Consider the following 26,685-nt stretch of genomic DNA (forward strand, 5'->3'; position numbering starts at 1 on the left):
TTTAGAGGCAGAGTGCCCAAACTGCAACCCAAAACCCACTTATTTATTGCAAAGTGCCATGTCCCTCTGGCTTTCTAGTAACAAACTCTGGCAAACTCTGTGCTGGGGCAATGGCACATGTGCCCACAGAGAGGGCTCTGAGTGCCACCTCTGGCACGTGTGCCATAGGTTCGCCATCACTGCCCTATAATGTGCTTACCTTCTATAATGTGCTTTCTCGAAAGTCCCCTCTCCGTCTCAGCTCTGGGAAGCAAAGAGAGACCCAAGGTTAGCAGATGGAACCGGTGTCATTTTGACCTATGAAGTCCCCTATGGCTCAGGGACAGGATACTCAGTCTCTCCCATAGGATCATCTCAGAAGGGACCCTTCTCTCTGTCCCATCCCTGTTGCAAGCATGATCCATGGGGATGCAAGACAGGGCCTTCTCGGTGGCTGCCCTATAGATTCTGCAACTCCCTTCCTAGGGAGACCAGAACGGCCTGTGGTCCTTCCTTCGGCAGGCAAAACCCTGCAGGGATTTAATACAGGGAATTTGGAAAGAAAGAGCTGAAAAGTAAAACTAAACTGTTTGCATCCTCTGAGGTTTGGCCCCAGGACCACCAACGGGTAACAAAATCTGTGGATTCTCAATCCCATTAAATACAATGGTGCAGTAAAAATGGTGTCCCTTCTATAAAATGATAAAATTAAGGTTTGTTTTTGGAAACTATTTTCAAACCATGGGTGGCCGATTCCACCAGTGCAGAATCCATGGATATGGAGGGCTGGCTGCAGTTGCTTTTTAAATCTTTTTACAGCAGGCCCTCGGTATCTGCTGGGGTTTGGTTCCAGGATCCCACCAAAATCTGTGGTTTCTCAAGTCCCGGAAATACAATCGCAGAATAAAAGGGTGTCCCTAATATAATACGGCAATATCGAGGTTTGCTTTTTTGGAATGCACATACACACACATATATATTTGGAATATTTATGTCTGTGTACACACACACACACACACATTGAATATTTTCGAGCCATGGATAGTTGAATCCGTGGATAAAAAATGTGTGGATACAGAGGGCCAACCGTAATTGCAGTTTACCATTCGGCACCCAGAGGATGCTATTCTTCTCCAAATACACCTTGCAACTTGTTCCATTTCCATCCTACAAACCCACCCCATTTTTATAAAATTGCAAATGACCTTCCATCTATTTCAATTTTGTCAAATGGAGCTGGCACGGGACTCAAGGCTTTTGGGGGGACTTTCCATCCTGCTGTACATGCTCAAGAGGTTCACCTCTTTCCATTTGGTCTTGGAAAGGAGTCAACCAGTAACAATGTCCCGAAGGTACCCCAAACATCCCATTGACCAGGACCCCCTTCTGCAATGGGTCAGGGCCCGTTCCTCCCTTTGCTCATGCACATCCCCCTTCCTCAACCTCCTTTCATTCTTGCACAAACAGAATGCCACTTTAGTTTGTAAAAGGAATACGTACTTTCCTCCCCAGAAGATTTTGGTCGTGATCACCAGGCTGGAGCGTCTGCAAGGAGACAAGGAGAGCAAAGCCATGGGCATCTTTAAACAAGACATATCCCTGATCTTACCAGTTCCAGGACCAAAACAAATCCAGGTCGTCCGCAATGCCAAAATCCCAAACATTTTGAGCTAGTGCCCGTCAGGTATTTGCAAGGCTGGAGAGAGACACAAGGATCTGTAAAACTGCAGTAAGCTTGGATGCCTTTCATTTAAGTTTCTCTCGAGTGTCATGATGTATATGCAAACAGAGGTTTTCCAAAATATGGAACCTCTCTGGTCCCAAGCATTTAGGATAAGGCAGTGGTGGAGAACCTTTTAGAGACCGAGTGGCCAAACTGCAACCCAAACCCCATTTATTTATTGCAAAGTGCCACGTCTCTCTGGATTTCTAATGACAAACTCTAGTGAAGTCTGTGTTGGGATGATGGTGCATGTGCCCACAGAGAGGGCTCTGAATGCCACCTCTGGCACACGTGCCACAGGTTCGCCATCACTGGGATAAGGGATACTCAACCTGTATCAAGATACCGAGTTATATTTTCTAACCATTTCCAAAAGTTACATTTAAAGGTTGTTTCCAAAGGAACTTTTCGAGCCCCATAAAGCACACCGATGTGATGTATTTTGACACAAAAATGGTTACCTCCATCCTTTCTTCTTGATGATATTCCCTAATACAATCTCGGCCCTGGAAGAGAGAGAGAGGGAAAGAGAAATAGGCAGAATAATGCGGTCTCAGGTAAAAAACAGAGCAAGTTAGGCTGTTTTTGAGGAATTAATCACATGGGAAGCAACTTATAGTCCCTTTCCAAGGAGAATGGGAAGCAGAGGTTGGGGAAAAACCATTGGGATCCCAGTGCTCAGAATCCTCCAATAGTCATGATGGATGAGGGATTCAGGTGCTGTAGTCCAAAAAAGTACAATTTCCAAGCTCTGGGTGGAAAGGCAAACTTAGATATTGCCATGAATTCACAAGGAAACTTGGGTAAATCCTGTCTTTTATCCTCAGCACAACAGTTGACCACCTATTAGATACGGAAAAATAAAACTGGCCAGCTGACCAGTTTGAGAGAGACTTTAATTTGAATTCATTTGTGGACGAAGTTTTCTGCTATGTCGTTCGGCATGTGGATAACGGGGATATCTGCTTTGGGGTTTAGTTTGAAGTTTAAACAACTTCTGTCCAAGGTATTGAAACTTCTCCTGTAAAATAAATTCAGTATCTTGGATTGCATTCCTCTAAAGCAGCAATTCCCAAACTGTGGGTTGCGACCCCTTTCGGGGTCGAAGGACCCTTACAAAGGGGTTGCCCAGGACCATCGGAAAACACATATTTCCGATGTTCTTAGGAAGCGAGACGAAAATAATTTTATGGTTGGGGTCACCACAAGATGAGAAACTGTATTAAAGGGTCGTGGCATTAGGAAGGTTGCGATCCACTGCTCTAAAGTCCAAATTAACAACTGGAACGGAGTCCCATTGACACTGAGCCACCACTGGTTTGCCAAAATCTTCAGATCACTATATTCGGGATGGAAAGAACTTGATGTGATTTATTTAAAAAAGAAATGAATGTGGGAGAGATTGGAACAGATGGACTTCTTCATCCTAACTGTTGCGTGTTGAATCCCCGTTCAGCGATATGGAGGGAGACTTACTTCCCAGCTGCGTAGACTTCGGCGGTGTCAAAGAGGTTGATGCCGTTGTCGTAGGCCAGCGTCATCAACTGCTCTGCCATCTGTAACAAAAACCATTGTTGGGTTCCTCCAAAGGACATTGGTCACACTGCCGAAGTACAGCCTACCTTGCATCTCCTTTCAGCAAAAACAGGTTGGTCGCAAGAAATCGTAATTAAAATCAATCAATCAATCAGAATTGACCGTCTGGTCATGTTCCAAGAGAGGGGTGGTCATGGCCACATATGGAAACCAGCCCCTGAACGTCCTGAATCGTCCCTAGAAGATCTGTGGATCGTGTGGCACGGAAACGAAAAAGCGAAGCCTTACCTCGTCCGTGATCTGTCCTCCAAATGTCACCCATGTCCCTGCAAGCCACAGAGAGAGAGAGACAAATAATAAATAGGAGAGGAGAAGTGGAGGAGAAGAGAAGCACAGGATTTGCACCGCAGGATGCACCCAAATCTACAGAGATGAAAATGAGAGGGTAGATTTGGTGAAGTGGCCTCCCTTGCATTAGACCGTCCACATCCATAGAACGGAAAAACCCCCACAGATTTCAGAGAAAAAGGACCAGGTCCAACCTCTCTGTATTCTCTAGAAACATTAGCCGGGAACAAAGCATCTTCAAAATCCGAACCGGAGCAGCCTTGATTTCGACCCATTTATTTTTAATGCCAGGAGAGTCAATGCAGAGTGGACTCAAAGGAAACCTGAGCTTTGTGTGTGTGTGTTAGGTCTTTGCGTCTAAGTGCAACGGGGCCTTGGAGCAAAACAATGTCTGAAGATAAGGATGGATGCTATCCCTCTGCTTACCTAAGCCAAGGCAGGAGACCCGCAGTCCTGACTTCCCAAGGTTTCTAGAAGAAGAAGAAGAAGGAAAACATTTAAGGCTGGGATGCAAACACCTCTTAATAACAGGCAGACGCTATTGTCAGAAATAGACGCTGGCCGTCGGCGTTTTTTGCAGGGAGCAGATGTCGCTCTGGCTTCCCTCTGCTTTGCCTGTTTCTCCTCCAAACAAACAAATATAATAAAATACACAAATACAGTAAAGGGGGGGGGGGGAGAGATTAGGAAAAAGGAAACCATGTGCTGCTTTCATAACCACGGAGTATTCAAATGCAGGGAAAACCCCATTTTTGGATGGGTTGTAGACTCATTGCACAGATGGAAGGCAATTAGGAAGGCAGGCGGCAAACCTCGCTTAGTGTAAATAACTGTATTTCGCACAATGGAAGAGGGTTTAATAATAATAATAATACGTTTTATTTATAGACTGCTATTCCGCAATGATCATAGCGGTGTACAGTGAAAATTGTAATACAATACAAAAGGTGACAGTTAAAGGAGGGAGTAGTCTCGTCCCTCAGGCAGTCCCTGATGTTGCTGGGTCTGCCTGATGGTTCCCTCTGAGGCCGAGATGACAGTTGAGGAGGGAGGGGCCTCTTAAGGTTTAAGACGAAAGGTGCTTGGTTCTTGGGTTCTGCCAGGTTAGATTGCAATATTTAGTACTTGGGTTGGATTGCAATACTTAGAACCCCTAAGTACTTGGGATGAATTGCAGTATTTGGGCATATTTCAATATTTCGGTATATATTTCAAATGCCAATGGAAAGGGTATATTTCAGAGGAAGGAACCGGCAAACCCACCTCTGTGCATTCCTTGCCTAAGAAAACCCTGTGAAATTCATGGGGTCACCATACGTCGATAGGAAATGTGAGGGCACACACACACACACCAACACTATTGCACTGGCTTTATGGGACCCTTTGTGGTCCTAGAGATTAATTTAGCACAATTAAAAAATAAATATGCAAAAAAGATTGATAGGGTAATACAGGCACCATGTCTGGGAAACAAGGAGAAACCACTCGGAGAAATGCAAATAATAGGATCCACCATGCTGAAAAAAAGAGAGAATCCCAAACGCTGGATTTTAAAATCCATTTGACAGAGGAAGACGCAGCACTCGCCTTCAGGGGCAACCGGAGGCTGAGGTTGGTGTCACATCGCCCCAAGTCACCATAAGTCCCCACACGCCTGTCACTTCTCTGGACACAAATAATTTTTGGCGGTTCTGTCGCCTCTCAGCAGTTCCTAACCTTTTGCATGAAAGCGGACGGTTCCTAACCTTTCGCACCCATGCCTCACCCCGGCGGGGTAGAATGAGGGCAAAGGAGTTCATGGCTCAACCGCTTCCAGAAAGTTCTTTTGCATGGCGATGGGGACACTTCGTTCCAAAATCCTTGGAAATCAGGCTCCGGATTCTCATACAAAGAATTAATGGGGTTTCCGTCTTCCTAATTTTGCACATGCAACCCAACCGCCCCAGTTTGTTCTGTGATGTCCCAAAAAAGATTATATGCGTCTGTGTATGGGTCAGTGTGGCATAATGGTTTTAGTGTTGGACTACAACTCTGGAGACCAGGGGTCGATTCCCAGCTCAGCCATGATTTGGATTTCCTGCATGGCAGGGAGTTGGACTAGATGGCCCTTGCGATCTCTTCCAACTCTATTATTCTATGATTCTATGAAAGCCACTGGGCGAACCCTATCTGCACACATCTTGCCAAGAAAACCCTACAACAGATATGCCTTAGTGTCGCCATAAGCTGGAAATGACTGGAAGGCATACAACAACAACAACAACAACAACAACAACAACAACATAACTCCTTCTGCAAGGAATTAAGTTGCAAAGGTTTTATTCATTGCAAAAAAAGTTGCAATATTTGGGCAAGTGTTGGTTGCTTAGTGGTGCCTCTCCGTACCTGTATTTCATGCCCGGTTGTTTCGCGCTGGCTTCGCTGGCGGAGGGAGCGTTGTGCATGGAGAGTTGTCCGAGGCTCCGGGCCACCATGGCCACTGCCCTGAACCGGCCGCGGGCGCTGGGGCTGTTGGCATTCTGCCGGTTGAGACGGTCCTCAGTGCCCCGGCTCTTGATGTTGTGGTCTGAACAAACAAAAGACACCTGCATGGTGTCGACGCTGGCTCAGCCTCTCCTCACAATGCCGTCTTTTGGGATGTCTCCGACCAGGAAAGAAAACAAAGAAGAAACCCTTTCCCCTGTTCCCCAAATTTGGAATTTCACGAAAAAGCTGCGCCTCAAGATCCCTTTTCCGGAAAACAAACCCGACACATAAATTGGGCAACAAAAATATCAGTGCAAAATTGTTGTCACCCCATTATGGAAGAAACCACTAATTCAGGTTGAATGGTGTCCCACTTGCAACCAGTTTGAAATATTTTCTCCCAGGGTTTAGGGGTCAGTCCCAGGCTGGATTTCTCCTGTTCAATGCAATATCCACGGCTGTCTCTTCCTACCAAAAGGATGAATTCCTTCGTGATTCCTCTCCCAGGAGTCCACAGAGATGTCACAAAGACTTTGGTGGATTCAAATCTCTTTGGAGAGCTGTCTGAATGGGGCTGGGAGATGGAGAAGGTTATGTCTGTGCCGCTTTCTCTGTCTGTGTTGTTCAGTATTGTTTCTCCATGGCTTGACTCTTCACAATAGGTGCTGGATTTTGAAAGCAACCAAGACAGCAATGCAATCCTAATTTTTAACAATCTTGCAGCCAGAGTCCTTGCTTCACCTCTTGTCTCTCTCTAGATGCATTCACATCCCCAACTTTGGAAACCAGGAACAGCAAAGGAAATGCCACGGCTGCAGAGGGTTCAGCGGAGAGGTGCTGGATTTTGGAAGCAACCAAACCAGCAATGCAACCCTAATTCCTTCTCAACCTACAGCCGGAGTCCTTGTTTCACCTCTTCTCTTTCTCCAGATGTGTTGAATTCTGAAACTTTTGGAAGCAACCAAACCAGCAATGCAACCCTAATTTCTTCTAATCCTGCAACCGGGGTCCCTGTTTTACCTCTTCTCTCTCTCTCCAGAAGCATCTAATTCCCCAACTTTGGAAACTGTCGGTAGAAAAGAAAACGCCGGGGTTGCGGAGAGTTGAGCTGAGAGGCTGGCTGCCTTTGCATGCATGGATGCTCTGGGCTCTGAATGCCACAGTCTGGCTACGAAAGCATCCTTTCCGCCCCCCCCCCCCGAAAATGCCCCCAGACTGCTCTCTTCCCTCCTCCTTGTGCCTTCCTCCTCCTCCTCCATCCACTGTCTTAAATGGTTGTGCCAAATACAGGAAAGAAATTGCTAAATTTAGATGCCGGAAAAGCAAAGGGAGACCCTGTGGTCTCCTGGCACTGTCTGTCAAGAGCATCGCTGGGATGTTTGGAAGAAAGAAAGACAACAAAGAAAGAAAGATTTTGTGAGCCTTGGGGGAAGGAAAAAACCCATAGTAAGGGATGCGGGAGGCTCTGGAGCAGAAAAACCTCACATTTCTGAGCTCAAGGGAGAAGCAGGCAGAGTGACCTTAAATCAGAGCAAGGGAGAAGAGTGCCTTGTCTGGAGGGTGACAAATCAAGGATCAGAAGAAACACTTTGCAAAACAGTGAGAAACAGTGACAAAACAAGGAACAAAGTTCTCTGCAGGTTGAGTTTCCCTTATCCAGAATTCTGAAGTATTCCAAAAGCCAAAACTTTGTTTTCCTGGGTGGCTGAGATAGTGACACTTTTGCTTTCGAGTGATTCGTCAGACACAAACTTTGTTCCATGCACAAAATGATTTTAAAAATACTGTGCATGAAATTACTACCTTCAGGCTGTAAGGTATATATGAATCCTCAGACGAGGGATTTTGGGAGTTGCAGATCCGATTGGCAATCTATAGAAGACCCACAGAATCAATATGATCGTGGCAAACACCGGTAGTGTTGCGTAGTGGTTTGAGTGCTGGACTACGACTCTGGAGACCAGGGTTCGATTCCCTGCTGGGCCATGAAACCCACTTTGGGCAAGTCACACCCTCTCAGCCTCAGGAGAAGGCCATGGCAAACCCACTGGGTGTCCTTGGGCAAATCACACTCTCTCAGCCTCAGAGGATGGCCATGGCAAACCTCCTCTGAACAAACCTTGCCCACGAAAAACCTTAGGGTCGCCATAAGTTGGAAACAACTTGAAGGCACACAACAACAAGCAACAAAAAGTCCGAAAATGCAGTCCCATTCTCCCCCCAAAAGACACCCCACATCCCAGAGAAGCCCCAGTGCTCTTTGCCAAGAGCCACAGAGAAACTTGACCTTTAAAGCGAAACGCCACGTGGATCGAGGGGGGGGGGAGATCACGGGGCAGTGAAATGAGACCCCCCTCTTTTCCCGGTGCGTCGGGTTCTCGATTCATCACCGGCCTCCTTGGTTTGCCCTGTGAGACGCCCACGCAAAGAGGAATTAGCGCACGGCAACTGGCTCCCTGCAAAGCCGTTCTGCCCACTGGGCATGAGCTGCCACAGAGCATTTATTTCAATGTGGGGATCCTGGTTTGCAAATTGGAGGGGGGTCGGTGAGTAAGGAGGATGGAGACAGATGGAGAGGAAAGCCTTCTTTTAACCATTAAAGAATCAAAAACCTCTCTCTCTCCGTCCCTCCGCCTCTGAGCCATTAGAGCTCCCCATTAGGAATCAGCATCATTGCAAAGGAAATTAGAGATCTGACGAATATTGCACAGATTATTTATCGACAATTTGCAAATCGGAGGGGAAGAGTGGCTAAGCAAGAATTGGGAGAGATGGGAGAAGAAAGCCTTCTTTTAAAAATTAAAGAATCAAAAACCTTACTCTCCATCCGTCCATTTCTCAGCCCTATTATAAATCAGCATCATTGCAAAAAACATAGAGAGAGGGAAAGGGGTTTGATGAATATTGCACAGATTGGGTTTTCCTCTCTGCAAACATGACGCAGTTCCCAAGAGCCATCCTATTTTGATTTCAAATCTGCACGAATGAAGGGAAACTCTGGATGGTTAACATTTTGGGTTGTTGCTATTATTTTTTAAGGACACGAACAACAGCCCTGGTTGGTTTGGACCAAAAAACTAGGTCTGAAAGGAAAGGATGGGGAGCAGAGAAGGCAGCAGAAGTGGAAAGTGACTGAAAATGTGTTAGGAAACTCTGACCAGGAGAATCCTGGGAAGACGAGATTCTTCATGATTTAGGACTCATTCCGCACAAAACTTTGGATCCTTTTCGTTATATGAAAAATACGATTTTGTGCGCAGATTAATAACATTTCTGGATAGAACTATCATTTGTGTACAGGAATGCTGCTCTCCGTAGAGAAAGGGCAATTTTCAGCAACAAAAATATCCCGTGGATGAGAAGAGAAGCACAGGATTTGCACCGCAGGATGCACCCAAATCTATGGAGATGAAAACAAGAGAGTAGATTTGGTGAAGTGGGCTCCCTTGCATTAGACCAGGGCCGCGGCCCGCGGGCCGGATGCAGCCCGGCGAGGCCTTGGGACTGGCCCCAGCCCGGTCCTGCCGCCGATTGCCACCGGGGCCTTTGGCCTCTCGCACGCAGGGGCAAGGGGGGCAATTGTCTATAGACACCTCAGAAACATGCATTTATATTAACATTTTTAAAAAAATCAGCAAATGTTTTTGCGTGTCCTCCACTTTTTTTAAAAAAAGTGTCCACTATTTGAAAATGTTGTCCTACATCTGTCCCGGTTTATTTATTTATTTAATTTTTTTTAAAAAAAATATTTAATTATTTATTTTTTGGCTTCAGCCCCCCAGTTGTCTGAGGGACAGCAACCTGGCCCCCGGCTCAAAATGGTTGCCTACCCCTGCATTAGACCGTCCACATCCATAGAACGGAAAAACGCCACAGATTTTGTAGAGAACGGGTCCTGAACTGCAAAAAAGGCCTCGAGGAATGGTGCCGCTTCAAATTTTATGATTTCAAATCTTTCTGGATTACAATGCACAGAATCCCCAGCCCACCGGCAGACAGGATGATTGGAGGTTTAGTCTTGGCGGGTTTAGGAATAGTGGATTTAGAGCCAAACCTTTTGCAGTATACCCAAAAAATGCTCCAAATGCTCTGAACTGGCTTGACCTTCCCCATCTCTTAAAAAATGCGCCTCCAACTTTCCGAATCATTAATTGATTTTCTTTAAAAAACACCATCCCAAAACTACTCAGAATGACTGTCAAACGCTCCACGTTTCCTCCGACAGCCTACAGATTCCTTAATCTGGGCGGCCAAATGTAATCCAGCTTAGTTTGGTTCTTGATTGCGGCTCAATTTGGAGACACACTCATGAACCACAAATACAGCCCCCCCCCCCCCCCACAAAAAACATCCCAAAATGTGATGTCAGGATAAGAAACGAAGGCGGCCACAAATCCATCCGCTGCTTGGGTTTGTGAAAGGGAAACAGCTGGTCCTTTCTAAATTTCTGGGGGGAGAATAATTTGCTGGAGGGGAGCGCTGATCCTAAAAGATTTTAAGAAGAAAAGAAGATCAAGAATAGCAGCAGAAGGAGGAGGAACTCTGAGAAGTTGTCGGAAACAGTGAAGTCAACATCTTAAGGGACTTTAAAGACCCCATCAATGATTAGACCATGAAAGAGAGCCATCGTCATCTGAGTTTGATTTCCAGCAAATATTAGGATAGTTGAAGTCACCCATCGCTACTACATCCCTCCTTTCTGAGTATATGGTCATCTGTTCTAGAAAGGCATCATTGTGTACTGGTTTGATTGGGATTGTGGAGACGGGGGTCTAAATCCCCACTTGACCATGGAAACGCACCTTGGTTGAGTCACACACTCTCAGCCCCAGAGAAAGACAACAAATCTCTGAATGAATCTTGCCAAGAAATCCCATGAAGAGTCTAGTATATTAGCGAGAATCCTCAGATGAGGTATTTTAGGAGATGCAGTCCAAAAATTAGGTCCATTTCCCCTAACGAAGACACCCCATGTCCCAGGGAAGCCCCACTGCTCTTTGCCAACTGCCGTGGGGAAATTTGACCTTAGGGTCGCTGTAAGTTGGGAATGGCTTGAAGACACACACCAGCAACAAACATCAGGCGTAACTGTGAAAGCATGGATGACGCAAGTGGCATTTCCAGGGGAGAAAGCAAGAAGGAAAAGGTTATGAAACATTGAGACCTACAAATTTGGGACCCTTGGGGAAAGTACACAGTTGCAGTCCCAGGGGTAAGAGAGGCTCAGGGAGGAATCCAAAAGAGACTGGCAACATATCAGAATGAAATTGTCACAAAATCACAGTGACAAAAAGCAGCGCTGTTTGGAAGAGGCGCATCATTGTTGTTTTTCGTTGCTGTCAAGTCAACGTTGGCTTTGGGCAACCTTAGAATCTTTGGCGCATTACAGACAGCCCAGAAGGGGCAGACTCGTGCCGCTGCTGGTTGCTGCGTCCGGGAACCGCAGCATCCAAAACACGCCGTTCCCGGACACAGCAAAGAAGGAGCGCAAAAATCGCGCTCCTTCCTCGGCCCTGGAAGAGACGCCACGAGGCGCTAGTCGCGCACTCACGGCGTCACTTCTGCCACGCGACGTGCGGATGCAGAGCGTCCGGTACGTCAAAATGGTGGCGGCCATGTGGAACGGCCGCCGCCATTTTGACATAGTCATTACACGCGAGGGGCAAGGCGCATCAGGAAGCGCCGCCCCTCATGCGCAATGACGGCGCCTCATGGGCCCGTCTGTAACGCGCCATAGAATCATAGAGTTGGAAGAGACCGCAAGGGCCATCCAGTCCAACCCCCTGCCATGCAGGAAATCCAAATCAAAGCATCCCTGAGAGATGACCTTATGGAAGACAGACCTCCAAGTCACTCTATTTGCAAGACCCAACTCAGGTCTTGCAAACTTAGGGCTGTGACTTCCATGATGGAGTCTAACCACCTGAAATGCGGTCTCCATCTTTTCCTACTTTCCAACTTTCTACCTTTCTTACTTTCCAACTTTCTACCTTTCTAACTTGTCCTACTTTCCAGTTTTCTACCTTTCCTACTTTCCACCTTTTCCAAGAAGTATTGTCTTTTCCAGTGACCAAATGGGTCTATTCTAGTCAGGACTGACAACAGCAATTCAGCTCCTTGCAATTCAGTTATTCTTTGCAGCTGCGGAGCCTCCTGGTGTCCTCCCAATCCCCAGCCTAGTTTTATATACAAGACAAAGAAAGAAAGAAAGAGAGATGAATAATATATCAAACCTCATTAGGTGCCGGTAACCCAACACTATTCTCAACATCCTTCGATCCATTAAAACTCATAAACAGAGTCCCTTGAAATATTCACAGCTGCCCGCCCCCCGTGTCGGGACGCGGAAGGCCATGAAATATTCATGCCGTGCCACCTGGTTTCGTCCAGGGAGTCGATCCGTGGCCTCAGCAGGGTGCTGTCTATCTTGGGAGTCTCGCTCGCAAAAGGTGTGTCAGGTGTGCACACTTGTGTGCGCGCACATGGGGGTGCCATGGATTTGCTGTGCCTTAATGAACAAGCCTTCCTGCCCGACCCTGGGCATCCAGGAGGGCGGTATGTTGGAATGATTTTATTGATTGATTGGTTGGTTGGTTGGTTGGACCCCATTGTCAGGAAAGTGGGGTTCGAGGGGGAGAATAATAATAGCAATATTAATTTTTAAGCCAAACTATGTTTTCTAGAAATCAGAATTCAACTGCAACTTACAAACTGTTGTCAGTAAACTATGTGCATGGCATAACAAGGAATTTTTGGATATCCAAAGATTTGGGACTATGGCCCGGAACAGACGGGCCTTTGCGGCGCCCTTGTCACATGCGAGGGCTGCCTGGTGGACGGAGCATCCACTCGCCCACCAGACAACCCTTGCATGTGACGAGGGCGCTGCAGCTGCAGTGCGCCCACCAGACACGGTGCGTAACAGTGACGTTGCAGCTGCGCTGCCTCCAAATGGGGCGGCGCAGCTGCGACATCCCTGTGCCATTGATGGCTCTTTGGGCCGGCGGAAGTGCGCCACAAAAAGGAGCCGCTTCCCGGTGCTCCTTTTTTGCTGCGCAGGAGCGCCGCACAATCTGGTTGCTGCGGCGCTCCTGCAGAGCAAAGAGAGGCACCGGAGACGCGCCTCTTTCTGGCGGTGTGTACCCCGCCTATATCTATTAAGCGATAATAACGATAATGAGGAGGAGGAAGAGGATAATGGTGGAAAGGGACACTACGGTTACAGCATCAGGTTTGCATTTCTAGTTCTTTGTTGACTGATTTTCTTCATTTAAAACAAGGAAGGGCAATCGCTGGCAGTGCCAAGGCATGCTTCAACACCTCTCCAAGGAAACAAAACCTGCAAGCGTAAAGAGCTTCTGCTTTTTGCTTTGTCATGTGCAGATGATTGCCAAAGAAACGACAAAAATGTTCTGAGCATCGCACAACCCATTATACACACACATACACACACACATTAAAACAACACTTTAAAAGGCAATTAAAACACAGTTTTTAAAAATACAACACACATCTGTGTATTTACATAGCTATACTGATATTCCAACCGTATCTCCAGGAGTAAAGTGAGACCTTTAGCCTTGTTTGTTAGAGAGATCTGGTGCCCCAAGAAACTACAAATCCCAGGACGGATTCATGGCCGTGAAAGCTGTGTCAAACTGCATTAATTCTGCAGCTCTGAGCACTAATTTCCTTAAGCACACTGTGCTTAATTAAAACAAATGGAGAAAAGTCTGAACCCTTATGGCTGGGTCAATGAAATGTCCTTGCAGCCACCTGGCACCTAACCGTTGCAATGGATGACTATAAATACCATCATCCCTCACTCATTTCCATTTGCAGGCAGAGCCTGCCCTCTTGTGGACTTTTGGTGGATGCTAGATGGCAGTCTACATACCTTTGCTATGCCGATGATATGCTGGCCCTTTTCATTTCCAATTTGAGCACAGGTTGGAAAAGCCAGAACTTGGAAAGATCCCCATTGTGTGACTACCTTGACACAACAGGGCCATGAATTCCAAAGAAATTATGCCTCCATTTTCATATGGGGGAAAAGGGGGAATAATGTTGCAAAATTTACTACGGTCAACAAAAATCAGGTTGACAATTGTTACCCGGAGGACATTTTCTTTGGTTGCCCCCAAATTGTAGAACGACCCGCCGGAGGAGATTTGCTTTCTCACTTTCTTAAACGTCAGCAAAGACCCGTCTCTTCTGGCAAGTCGACCCAGATGAGTTTAAAAGAACAATTTTAAAGTATTTTAAATTTTAAAATGCTTAATTTTAAATTAAAGCAATATGTGTTCCTTTTATATGCTCTTTAAAGTGGCATTATGTATCTTATTCCCTGTTGACTGCTTCAATCTACAAGGAGAGGTGGAGGGCAGGTATATCATCATCATCATCATCATCATCATCATCATCATCATCATCATCATCATCTCCTAAAGGAACTAAGCCTCCCCACAAGGAATCTGACTCTATCCTGGCCTCTGAGGGGAAGAGAGGATTGGCCAAGGCCTTCCCTAATCAGGCCTAATCAGTAAGAAGAAGGGTGCTCCCTCCAGTCTTGTTTAAATGTTTGAAGGAATGTCATATTGAGGAGGGTGCAAGCTTGTTTTCTGCTGCTCCAGAGAATAGGACATAATGGAGCAATGGATGCAAGCTGCAGGAAAAGAGATTCCACCTCAACATTAGGAGGAACTTCCTGAGAGTAAGGGCTGTTCAACAGTGGAACACACTCCTTCCTTGGAGTGTAGTGGAGCCCCCCTCCTTGGAGGTCTTTAAACAGAGGCTGGATGGCCATCTGTCAATGGGGATGCTTTGATTTGGATTTCCTGCATGGCAGAAGGGGGTTGGACTGGATCAGGGCCCTTCTGGTCTCTTCCAACTCTATGATTCTAGACCATCTGCCCTGGTCCAGGCATCAGAGGGAGAGCAGATCTGCTGGACTTTTCCCCTTCCCCACCCCATTCCCTTCTCCTCTTGTGTCCTGTCTCTTTAGATTGTAAGCCGCTCTGATAGCCTTTTGGCTGAAGAGTGGGGTATAAGTAAAAATAAATAAATAAATAAATAAAGACTTGGTTCCCATTTTTAAGAACTGAATGTCAAAAATGGAGGCCCAACTAGCAGATATTAATATATTATAGAAGTCTAAGTTAATACTAGATATGTGAGAAACACACACATGTGTATATATGTTTTATTTAATAACTTATAGGTGATGCAATAATGTATGTAACACATTGGTACTTCATTTACTGTTACGTAGATTGCAATTTATTTTATTTTTGGGGGTCAGATAGAAAAACTGATATGTTTATCATTGCTGAAATTTAACATATCAGGTTTCTTTGGTTGGATTACAAGGTCCGTATCTTAAAGTCACACCTTGCAAAAGAGATCTGGGGGGAAATGGAGTTAGGATATTTCTGCTCAGTGCAGAGCTTGGCAAACTCTTTCTGGCTGGGGTACCATTTTGGGGGGGGGGGGGGGAAATAATGCATCTCGTTTTGCTGTGGAGGATAATGCCAAAATGCAAGGGGAGCCGCAGAGCGAAGGACGGAAGAGCGGGAGCGAAGGATGGCGTTGCTTACCGATACCTCATGCCGGTCTTTTGGGCGGTGCATTCCTCCAGGGAGAGTCCATGCATCCGGAGGAACTCTTCCCTAACCCTGGCCTGGGCTGCCACCCGGACATCCCTGAGACGTTGTAGCTCCACCGCATCCGTCGGTTGGATCTGGTGGAGGCCCCATTCGGAATGGCACCGGCTGGCGACACTCCGGAGACTCCCGCTGTACGTCATGGACAGCATGGCGCTGCCAGAGGCGGGGATCTGTGGATGTTCCAGATGTTAAGAGGGGTTGCACCTAGGACAACGGGACCCTCCCTTCCTATCCACGGACAGCTGACCATTGCAAACATTGCACTCCTGGTCTGCAAACTACTGACCATCAACTGCTGTAAACATTGCACCCCAACCACTGCAAACATTGCACCACAGGAAGGCATGGAAAATAATGCACCACCGTAGCTGAGTCCTTGTTGCTGACAGAGTATGCAGACTCTTAGAGTCACATTAGGAAGAGTGGAAAATACAATCTCTCTGCTTGCAGGAGCTGCATAGAACCAGAGTGTGAACCAGTATGGATGGAGATGTTTGTACTAAGTTTAAGGACTGTTTACTGCATATCGGTTACTGAATTCGGAGAAATCTCTGGAGGAGGGACCCTGGCGCAACGCAAACAGCTGACCGCTGGAAGCTACGGATGACCCTCCACATTTGCAGCTTTGGTTATTTGCAGCTTTGATTAACATGTTTTCTCTGGGAATCTCTAGGTCCACCAGCATGGCCAATGTCTGCTGAAAATCCTGCTAGTGATTCCTACAGAGAACGCTTCCCTAGGCATTTGTAGGTCCTCTAGCATGACTCTATAGTCAGCTTCCCATGGAAAAAGGAATGGACTGATAGAAGGATGAGAGGCACCTAAGGCTGCATCTGCATTGCATAAATGCAGGTTGACGCTGCTTTAACGGCCCTGGCTCCATGCTATGGAATCCTGGGATTTGTGGTTTGCTGCAGCACCAGAGCTCTCTCAGACAGAAGGCAAAATATCTCACAAAATTGGCATTCCCAGAATCCCACAGCATTCAGCCATGGCAGTTAAAGCAGCCTAAATCAGGGACAGAGATACACTTGTGCTGTTTAAGGGATTTTTGGCCTTTCGTTCCCTCTCAACCTAATAATCCCCTGTCGTTCCTCCATTAAAATATATGTGTATTTTTAAAGGCAACTTTAATTTATGGTAGACAACGCAGCGGTTAAAGACAGGTCATTTCAACGAAGGGAAACTAGCCATGTCTTTGACCGTTTTGTTCCAAAGGGTTATGCGCAGAAATGTGGAGGGTAGCGCCGTGTGTGTCCCATATTTGTGGGGTGGCAAATCTGCTCTGGGTCTGTAAAGGGGTTATCCAAAGTGCTGGACAAACTTCTCCAAACTTCAGACTAGGTTCCAGAGTGGATTCACACATAGACATAATATGGAAGCCAACAGCCACCGCTGCAAGAGAGAGGTCCAAAATCTTGCTCCAAAGCGAGTCGACATTCTGCATTTTCAAAGCTTGCATACTGTGGCACCAAGTCTGGACACCAAAGATTTCCTCTGGAATACCGATCGCTTCAGGGTGCGACAAAACCAACAACTCCACATCCTACACTGGGCAACAAAACCACAAATATTAACTGGAAAAGCTCACACCAGAAGGCCAAATCAGGTCCTGATCTTCCTCCAACACCCTCCAAGAGCACCAAAAAGCATCTCCAGATTGTAAGCAACACATTTTAAACACCGGAGGAATTGGGGAACAGAGGGACAGATGGGGAAAAGAGGTATACAAAGCCAACACATACACACAAAGACACACAAAGCAAGGAGAGCATAAGCAAAACAAAAAGCCAAAGCCAGTCATGTTTCTTGTTGACTGCTAAGGTTGCATTGCCCTTCACAAAGTATCTCAAAGCAAATTAGTCTTCCGAAAGGAGCCTGGTTTTTGGGGGACTACATTTCCCAGAATCCTCCTTCCCCATCTCAACTCAGTAAAATTATGTTACTTGTGTAATGAAGAATTTTGCAAGTTTTATACCCTTCTCTTAGCAACGAGGAAATAACCAACTTTCCAAGTTACTTTCCATCATCTTTTTCGTCACTGCAATGTGCAATGGCAGTCGGTGACTTTTTCAACACAGCGATAAGAGGGAGAAAGGATCTCTACTTACAAGGAAACTTCCCCAGGTCTGTCCTGGGCTGTTCTTTTGCTATGGAGTGATAAAATAAAATGACTTCCAGGTATGAATTTTGAGTCTTAGGGAAAAACGGGTCCGGCTTTGTTGTCGTACCCATCATTTTGCAAAAAAGAGCCAAGAAATCCCTTGGAGATTTCCTTCCAAGGAACTTGTCCTCCATCCCTTGCAACGCAGCTGGGCCTGGATGCTAAAAGGCAGCTTATGGCTTTTAAAAGAAGCATTGATATCCGATATGGAGGCCATTTCCTCTCCTTCTGCGTCTCGGGGCTATGGGGGGGTCAGCGGTGAGATATTGCACATCTTAGCCTTGGAAAAAATATAGCAGGGGTTCTTAAACTTTGTTCCTCCAGATGTTTTGGACCCCACTTCCCAGAATTGATGACTATAGGCCAAGTTGGTTGGAAATTCTGTAAAAAGTCCCAAACATCTGGAGAACCAAGGGCTGGGAACCAGTGGGTTATTCCTGGCCTCTTAAGGATCTGTGGACCAAGATCCTGCATACTTGGATGCATATGCTAAAGGTGTGCAAGATCTTGGTCCATGTTGGCCATGGAGCAAAGTACAACAATCTCCCCAAATCCACAAAACAAGGATGACTTCCCCAATGAGCCTGGGCCAGTCAACCTAACCTACCTTGCAGGGATGTTGCACCTTGGCAAGAAGGCAGGATAAATGTATAATGTATAAGTAAATGACAATAACAGTCTGCAGCAATAAGATTTCTGGCAGCCAAGAGGGAAGAAAATGGTCCCGGTTGACCTGAGTGGCAGAAAAGGAAAGGACAAACCCAACAGAGATGGCATCGCTGTTTCAAGGATGAGTGGTTTTGGTTTTGTAAAGGACTTAACAAGCCTTTCTCTGCAGGTAGACATCCTCACCTGGGGCAGCTCAGCTCAGACGCCGCAGGAGAGAAGTCTTGGTCATGTTCAACCATCTGAAACCATTAAGCCTCCAGATACGCCGCGGAGCGAATGGCGTTCGTCTCCCGCATCATGAAAGAACGGTTTTGGAGCACTGATCCCAGGTCCAGAAGAGAAGAATAGTCTTAAGATTATTATTGTTTGGGTTTAGAAAATATAGATTGGATGTTGCGCTGATCCTTGGTCTATAGGACGGGAAGGAATAGTCTTAACTTAAACGTATTCTTGTTTGTGCTTAGAAGATTTAGGTCCAAAACACACAGCAGAAATAATCCAGTTTGGGACCACTTTAACTGCCCTGGCTCAGTGCTAGGGGATCCTGGGAACTGTAGTTTAACGTGGCACCAGAGCTCTCTGAGAGAAGGCTCAACGCTGCACAAAACTACAGTTCCCAGAATCCCCTAACATTAAGCCAGGGCAGTTAAAACAGTTTCAAGATGGATTATTTCTGCAGTGTGTTTTGGACCATAGACTGCATCCACATTGAAGAAATAATCAAGTTTGACACCACATTAACTGCTTTGGAAATGACTTGAAGGCACACAAAAACAAAATAATGTTCGAAACAGCAATGAAAACGAGGCGTAGCCGCATAGGAAAGCACAAAGGGAAACGTAAGAAAGATCATCCCCAGACACACATCATCTTCAACAACAACAACAACAACAACAACAACAACAGGATGTGATTTTCTCACACAAACACACACATCTCTAGAACATTTCTGGAAACACAGAGGAACTTCCATATCGCAACGGTTAGCAGGCATTTCTGGAAAAATTCAACATGCGTCGCTGCTTTTTGCTTTCGTCTTTCTAAAAATGCATGCCCCAAATAACAATCCTTCAAATCTAGGAGGCTGCAGTCTATCACATTTGCTAAGAAACAAGCAAAATCTGGAAAAGACATACCTCCAAAGTCAACCTATTTTCTGGGACAACAAAGAAAAGACTCCATTCTACAACACAATTGACTAGATGTGAGATTTTACATCTCTTATGCCAATGCCTAAACAAAACTGGGATGAAATGACTCCTCGGTCAATACGGCTTTTGAGAACTCCTATTTTCCCGCAATAAACCAACAAACCAACCCTCTCTCCGGTCCGTCAAGGAATCCTTCTCTCTGCTTCCTAAAAGTGCAAAGCCCTCTCCAAAACCTGCAAAGAAATGCTACAACACACTTTGGCGTCGACCAAAGGAGGAAAGTTCGAGCGGGGTATTGAAAAGAAAACCACCCACGGAAAGACCCCGGACTCGAAACTGGAACCTCAACACCCGATCGGAGGGAAGCTCTTGCAATCCATCAAGGAGCCCTTCGGGGAATCCGGCGGCTTCTCCCACGCAAACCGCGCAGCCCCTCCATCACGACATCCCTGCCAGCGACGCCCAACTCACCCGCTTTCCTGGAAGCTTATTCATTAAAGAAAAAGTTCTAGTTTATTAGGGTGTGTTTTTCCCCCCCACGGACGGGGCGCAGGCGTGGCTTTTGGCGAGGGGAGTGTCGACACCCGAGTGTCCAAAGCGATTGCAGCCCTGAGCCGAAGACGTCGCGTGGCGAGCGCATCCATTAGGCCTATTAAGGTCTTTCCCCTTCTCTCTCTCTCTCCCCCCCTCCGACCCCACCCTTTTCCCTTTAGCAAACGGGAGCTAAATTATTCAAGATCTCATTTCTCCCTTTCTCGCTCGCTCTAAAAGCATTTGGAGACGCGGAAGGGTTGATGAGGAATGGCGTCCATCGCTCACTTTTGATTAGCGGAGACCTGTCAAGGCACAGAGAGAAGGTGGCTGGCCAGAGTCCTTGGAGGACATTTGATGGATGGCTCTGGCGGGTCGGGAGGTTCTCCGGTGGGCCTGAAATAGCCATCACCAAGGACGGGATGCGGCGTCTGTTTCCCTCAACGCAGACGAATCACAGCAGCCAAGGAGACCCTACTTTCTTTTTGCTTTCGGTGTTAGTTAAAACTCAAGCTACGGTTGGAAGCAAACCAAAGAACAAGGCCCTGGAAGAAAATCAGACGAAGGACCCTCTCGCCAACTGCGGATAGAGAGGCTTTGGTGGTCTAGCTGGAAATCATTCGTTTAAAAGCTTGAATGGCAAGAGCAAAAGACAACTGGGTAAAATGCAGAATATTGTTTATATCCCAAGTTTCAATGGACTGAGACCCACCATTGAGACACAGGACTTTGGGGCACGATATTTTAAAAAGTAAATGAAAATCTATCTAGCGACTTATCTGACAGCCAGCATGGCACAATAGTTTGAGCGCTGGACTACAACGCCAAAGACCACGGTTCAGTTCCCTGCTCAGCCATGAAACCCACAGAGTTCACAGTCTCTCAGCCTCAGAGGATAGCAATAGTGGCAACCGTCCTCTGAACAAACCATGCCAAGAAAACCCCATGTTAGGTTCAGCTTAGGGTCGCCGTATGTCAGAAATGACTTGAAGGCACACAACAACAATTTACCTATATACCTGTCTATTTATATATCCATCCATCCATCCATCCATCCATCCATCCATCCATCCATCCATTCCAGCAAGTCAACCCCTCCTGAAAAAAGAAAACAGAGGTGACGCTAAAGACAGTTTGCTTCTCCCTGTCTAAATTTATGTTCGTTTCGGTGCCAGATTGTTCACCTGTAATGCTGGCATCTGGACCAACTCTGCTTCTTAAAGAAACTGTTGCCTTCAATCCACTATGCATCCAATCTTGACCCCAAAACAGGGCATCTGCAGTTAGCTTAGACAAAGGTTGGGAATAATGGGAAGCGCAATCCCAACTGGAGATCACTAGGCTAAGACAGACTGCATTATCTCATATAAGTGAATGGCCAATGTGTTGGTGCCATGGTCAGAGAGAAGGACTGGGACTTGGGAGAAAAATATTCTCTCTCTGTCTACTTTTCTCAGCCTTAATGCATAATGTTATAAACCTTCATAACCTTCCTCAGGAAGGCAATGGCAAGTGCCTTCTGAACAAATTTCACCAAGAAAACCCCATGATAGGGTCTCCTTAGGGTCACCATTAAGTCGTAAATGACATGAAGGCACACAAGACTAAGAAGGGTTATTTTGGGGGATTAAACAACCCAGCCTAGGGATGACAGGGATGAGTATAATGATAATGATGATCAAATAGCATCAAGTTACTGCGGTTGTTATTTGCTGTCAAGTTGACTTCAATTCATGGCGACCCTATGAACGAGAGACCTCCAAGTCTCCTTTTTATCAAGTCTTGCAAATTCAGGACAACGTCCATGACCTCCTTTTCTGAGTCTTGCCATTTGCAATGCAGTCTTCCCCTTTTGCCTTCTACCATGCATTATCATCTTGTTGTCTTCTTGCGATGTGTCCAAAGTACAACATCCTCAGTTTAGTTTAGCCTGGGGAAGAGAAGGTTAAGAGGTGATATGAGAGCCCTGTTTAAATATTTGAAGGGATGCCATATTGAGGAGGGAGCAAGCTTGTTTTCTGCTACTCCAGAGACTAGGACCCAATGGAGCAATGGATGCAAGCTACAGGAAAAGAGATTCCAGCTCAACATTAGGAGGAACTTCCTGAGAGTAAGGGCTGTTCGACAGTGGAACAAACTCCTTCCTCCGAGTGTAGTGGAGTCTCCTTCCTTGGAGGTCTTTAAGCAGAGGCTGGATGGCCATCTGTCAATGGGGATGCTTTGATTTGGATTTCCTGCATGGCAGAATGGGGTTGGACTGGATGGCCCTTGCGGTCTCTTCCAACTCTATGATTCTATGATTCTATGATTCTAGACATCTTGGCTTCTAGGAAGAGTTCAGGCTTGACTTGCTCCAAGACCCATTTATTCATCTTTTTGGCCATCCACAGTATTTGCAGAACTTTCCTCCAGCAAATGAGTTGGTTCTCTTCCTATCCACATCCTTTGCTGTTCACCTTTCTCAACCACGCATAGAAAACAGAAATGCCGTGGCCTATTGGAAAGAAGACTACAGATTATAGTTTGTGTGTGCGTCTTTCTATATATATATGCACATACATACATACACACCCACATACACACAATGCACAAAAATATGAATGAGATGAAACTACTGACCAACTCATCAAAATCACTCAGACTGAATATAAGAAATTACGCCAAGATGAAGTGGTTGCAATGATACTTTGGAATCTGTGCAAAAAGAAACCAAAAAAGGATTTACCGTCATCTGCAAACTGCAGGAGCATAAACCTGAAAAAATATCGAAGCACAACTTTTATGAGCCTGCAAGCAAGATGCAACGTGATAAACCATTAGGACATAATATGCCAGACAGAACTGCGGTTGAGGGGGAAAAAAGAAAGAAAGCAAGCCTGGATGATAGATGTGGCAATCCCAAGGGGCAGAAGAACTGAAACACAAGCGGAGGGAAAAGATGATGAAACGGCGAGACCCAGAAACGGAGATTCAGCATCTCTGAGGAAAGGAAAAGAGCGGTGGTCTGTGGAGTGAGAGGTCCTTTGGAAATTATTCCAAGCATACTGTTTTCTATTGGAGATAGAGCATGTTACAGACGTAACTGAGACATGGGACACTGTGGCCAGTCTTTCTCACATCTCAAGCAACGGGCACAAGCCTTAACTGTGCAAATCTTTGCATTTTAGGATCTTTTCTAGTTCTTTCACAGCCGCCCTCCCCATTCTTAATCTTCCTCTGATTTTTTGGCTGCAGTCCCCCTTTCTATCAATGTTTGACCCCAGGTATGAGAACCTTTTTCACTATTTCGACCTCCTCATTGTCTAGTTTGAATTTGTGTAGGTTCACCGTGGTCATTATTTTTGTTTATGTTCAACAGTAAGCCTGTCTTTGCACTTCCTTGATCTTCCTTAGTAGTTGCTCCAGGTCTTTGAGGTTTTCTATTAGTATTATGGTGTCATCTGCATATATGGCTGATATTCCTTCCTCCTATTTTCTGTTCCGACATTCGCCTCTTGTCCTGAGTACAGATTCCTCATCAGGGCTATCACTCCCACCATGCCTTTAAGGGCGTTTCATAGCCTTTTGAGATCTATGCAGGCAAAGGTTTTGCTACAGTCTATAGAAACATGCCGATTTTCTTTTTTTTAATTCCCTGGTGTGCTCCATTAGCCCTCATTTGTTTGCAATGCGGTCTTTAGTGCCTCTTCCTTTCCTGAACCCCACTTGGACCTTTGGGATTTCTCTCTCCATGGATGGTTGCAGTCTATGCTGCAGGATTTTGCGCATGGTTTTGTTTGGACACAGAAGAACGAGGAGTGAGAACGGGAGGAATGAATATCAACAATCTTAAAATTTTCCTGTCTCCAAGCCTGCTTTTCTTACAATATGTCCTGCGTATAAATTGAACAGTTAGGGTGATAAGATGCAAGACTTGTTTGACCCCTTTTCTAATTGCACTTTTGGACGCTGCAAAAACCACAGCTTCCAGGCTCAGGGTTAAAGCAGGAAGGAAACCCAAGGTGCGGCGGACCTGTCTCTTCAGGGGGAGTTTAGCCTCATTTAAAATGGGGATGAAGATGTTGTTGACGATGATGGTATTAATATTAACAAATACTTTATTAATAAAATATTGGGGGAATATAATAATATAACTGGTGAGTAGGGTATAGCAGTTCAGGCTAAAAACCAAAGCGAATTCACCCTGCTGGTACCAGTCTCCGTTAAGTCCTAGATTCGATTTGGGGGTGGAGGATGGAGAAGGATGCAGAGGAATGATTTTTCACTTATTTAACAAAAGGAAACACAGTTAAAGGAAATATTTTTGGGGGAGGGGGGACCCCCATGACTTGTGGGACACAGGGGATGTGCCTATTTGTGCCTTCCTGTGTGTGCTTTTGTACGCAACCCGCCCCCTCCGCTAGCCAGGCTCCATTAGCCGGTGGCCATTTCCCTGGGCAACGATCCCACTAATGCGGAGGCTGGCCAAGGCTAAGTGGCTCCTTTTGCTGGAGATGGTCAAAAGGCAGGGAAAAGAGAGCAATTGCTGGGCCTTTTATCCTCCCTCTTAATGCACTTTCCCCGATTAGCAGGGGGCTGGACAGCCTCCCAGACTCGCTCTGGGGAAAACGTTAATTGGCCCAGATTTTGCCAACACATCCTCCCTGGACACAATGCTTGCATCCCATGCCAGGGAAGGAAGGCTGGGTGAAATGCAAAAGCTATGGGCATGGTATGGTAGGCCTGGGCCAAGGTTGGCAGCGCCCGACCCCTGGGTTTGCATTGCCGCATCGCCCAGCAATCTCCAAAATGGAGGAATCTGGTAATTCCCCTGTAGCTGGTTATAGAGAACCAACAAAGAGCTGAGCCCCAAGTCAACCCTCCCTAGAGGAGAGCCACTGCTAGTGACGGAGCATCCTCGCATGCATGGTTGTTATATATCCAGGGATAGCCATGTTGGCCAGGTAGCAAAGTACAATAGCATCCAAAATCCAAAAAATAAACACACAACTGCCTTGTTGCAACTGCTCCACTGGCTACCAGTCTTCTTCTAAGCAGATAAAGCTGTCACTGTTTTGTGGATTTTGGGTGCTATTGTTGGTTGTTACAGAAGACTCAGCTCATTTGCACTGCAGAAATAATCCAGTTTTGGCACCGCTTTAACTGACATGGCTCCATCCTATGGACTCCGGGGATTTGTAGTTTCCTGTGGCACCGGGGCTCTGTGGCCAAGGCTAAATATCTCACCAAACTACAAATCCCAGGGTTCCATTTAATTATTGATCCACAGCCGATAAAGCCGTGTCAAACTGATTTATTTCTGCAGCGCAGATTAGTCCAAAGACTTGGAAGGAGAGCTGCAAAAAAAACCCCCAAACAAACCCTAAAATAAATCCTCAAGTGTAAAGATCTGTCACTGAATACCATGACTGTCCATCTCACTGTATTTTCGACTCCTGTATTCCTGATAGTGAAGGAAGCTGATATCAAACAAAACCCAACTCCTTTGGAAATATGGTGCAGGAGGAGAGCTTTGCAGATACTGTTTTGCTAAAAAGACAATTAAATAGGAGCAAATCAAGCCTGGACTCTACCTAAAAGCCAAAACGGCTGAGAGACTGTTGTATTTTGGATGCAGACAACAGGACTCATTTAGCAAAGGCAATAAATAATACTTAGCAAGGTGGAAGGCAATAGGAAAAAAGGCAAGACCCACTGCAGGCAGATGGACTACATCAAGGAAGCCACAGCTCTGAATCGGAAAGACCTGAGCATCCAAAACCCACAAAGATGCACAACTCCCTTGTTGCGATGGCTGCCGGTCTGTTTCCAAGCCGATAAAGGTGTCACTGTTTTGTGGATTTTGGGTGCTACGGTTGTTGAGGCTGAAAACAGGGATGCTTTCAAGTCTCTCCTTAAAGGGTTGCCATAAGTCAGAGTTGACTTAAGGACAACAACAAGAGGTTCCCACCTTCAGCTGGAGAGACGCTGCAAAGGCAATCTGAAAGAGCCGATCGGGTTTCCGACAACGATCCGTTTTGAGCCCAGCCTTTCCGACAAGACCAGACCGTCCTCAGGGACCCGGTTTCAATTTCCAATGTCTCCTCCTCCCCTTTCTATTAATTGCTTGCAGCCAGAAAATGATGGAATCCAATGACAGAATCCATTTTGCGTCCTGTGCGATTGCTCCTCTCCTTTAAAGGATTAACGTCGGACAGCTTCCGAACCAAAAAACCCAGGGCACCTCCACCCCCAGAAAAGTGATAGCCCTTGGACAAATTTGGACACAGACGTTCTTGGGTTCGAGTCCTGACACCTCCAGGTTAAAAGATGGGAAGAGACTTTTTTCTTTTGCTGGGGAAAGCCGCTACAAGTCAGAGTAAGAAGACCAGGAGTAGGTTACTGTGCCAATTCCACCTCTCTTTGCCCTTCTAGATGTCATTTTTCATTTTTTAAACTCTTTTTTTGGGGGGT

General features: G+C 46.1%; 1 protein-coding gene across 12 annotated transcripts in view; it reads right to left on the reverse strand.

Moving 5' to 3' along the window:
• LOC149307849 (voltage-gated potassium channel subunit beta-2-like) overlaps positions 1-26,685 on the reverse strand; it is a 62,055-nt gene that overhangs the window by 16,066 nt on the left and 19,304 nt on the right. For 7 of the 12 annotated variants that reach the window (XR_016282080.1, XR_016282077.1, XR_016282079.1 and 4 more), the window contains 6 exons: positions 4,013-4,056; positions 3,527-3,564; positions 3,179-3,258; positions 2,164-2,208; positions 1,480-1,524; positions 200-243 (listed from right to left, as the gene is read on the reverse strand). Coding sequence is in view for 6 of the 12 variants with exons in the window: in XM_089534512.1 (XP_089390638.1) it covers positions 200-243; positions 1,480-1,524; positions 2,164-2,208; positions 3,179-3,258; positions 3,527-3,564; positions 4,013-4,056 (296 nt within the window). In the remaining 6 variants the exon portion in view is untranslated. Of the gene's footprint in view, positions 1-199; positions 244-1,479; positions 1,525-2,163; positions 2,209-3,178; positions 3,259-3,526; positions 3,565-4,012; positions 4,057-5,971; positions 7,163-15,648; positions 15,867-26,685 lie in introns of those variants that run through there. The other 5 variants (XM_089534508.1, XM_089534507.1, XR_016282075.1 and 2 more) reach the window with 4 other exon arrangements.

The sequence above is a fragment of the Sceloporus occidentalis genome, unplaced genomic scaffold (assembly GCF_023333645.1).
Source record: "Sceloporus occidentalis isolate IW3139 unplaced genomic scaffold, rSceOcc1.0.p SCAF_8, whole genome shotgun sequence".
Lineage (NCBI taxonomy): Eukaryota > Metazoa > Chordata > Lepidosauria > Squamata > Phrynosomatidae > Sceloporus > Sceloporus occidentalis.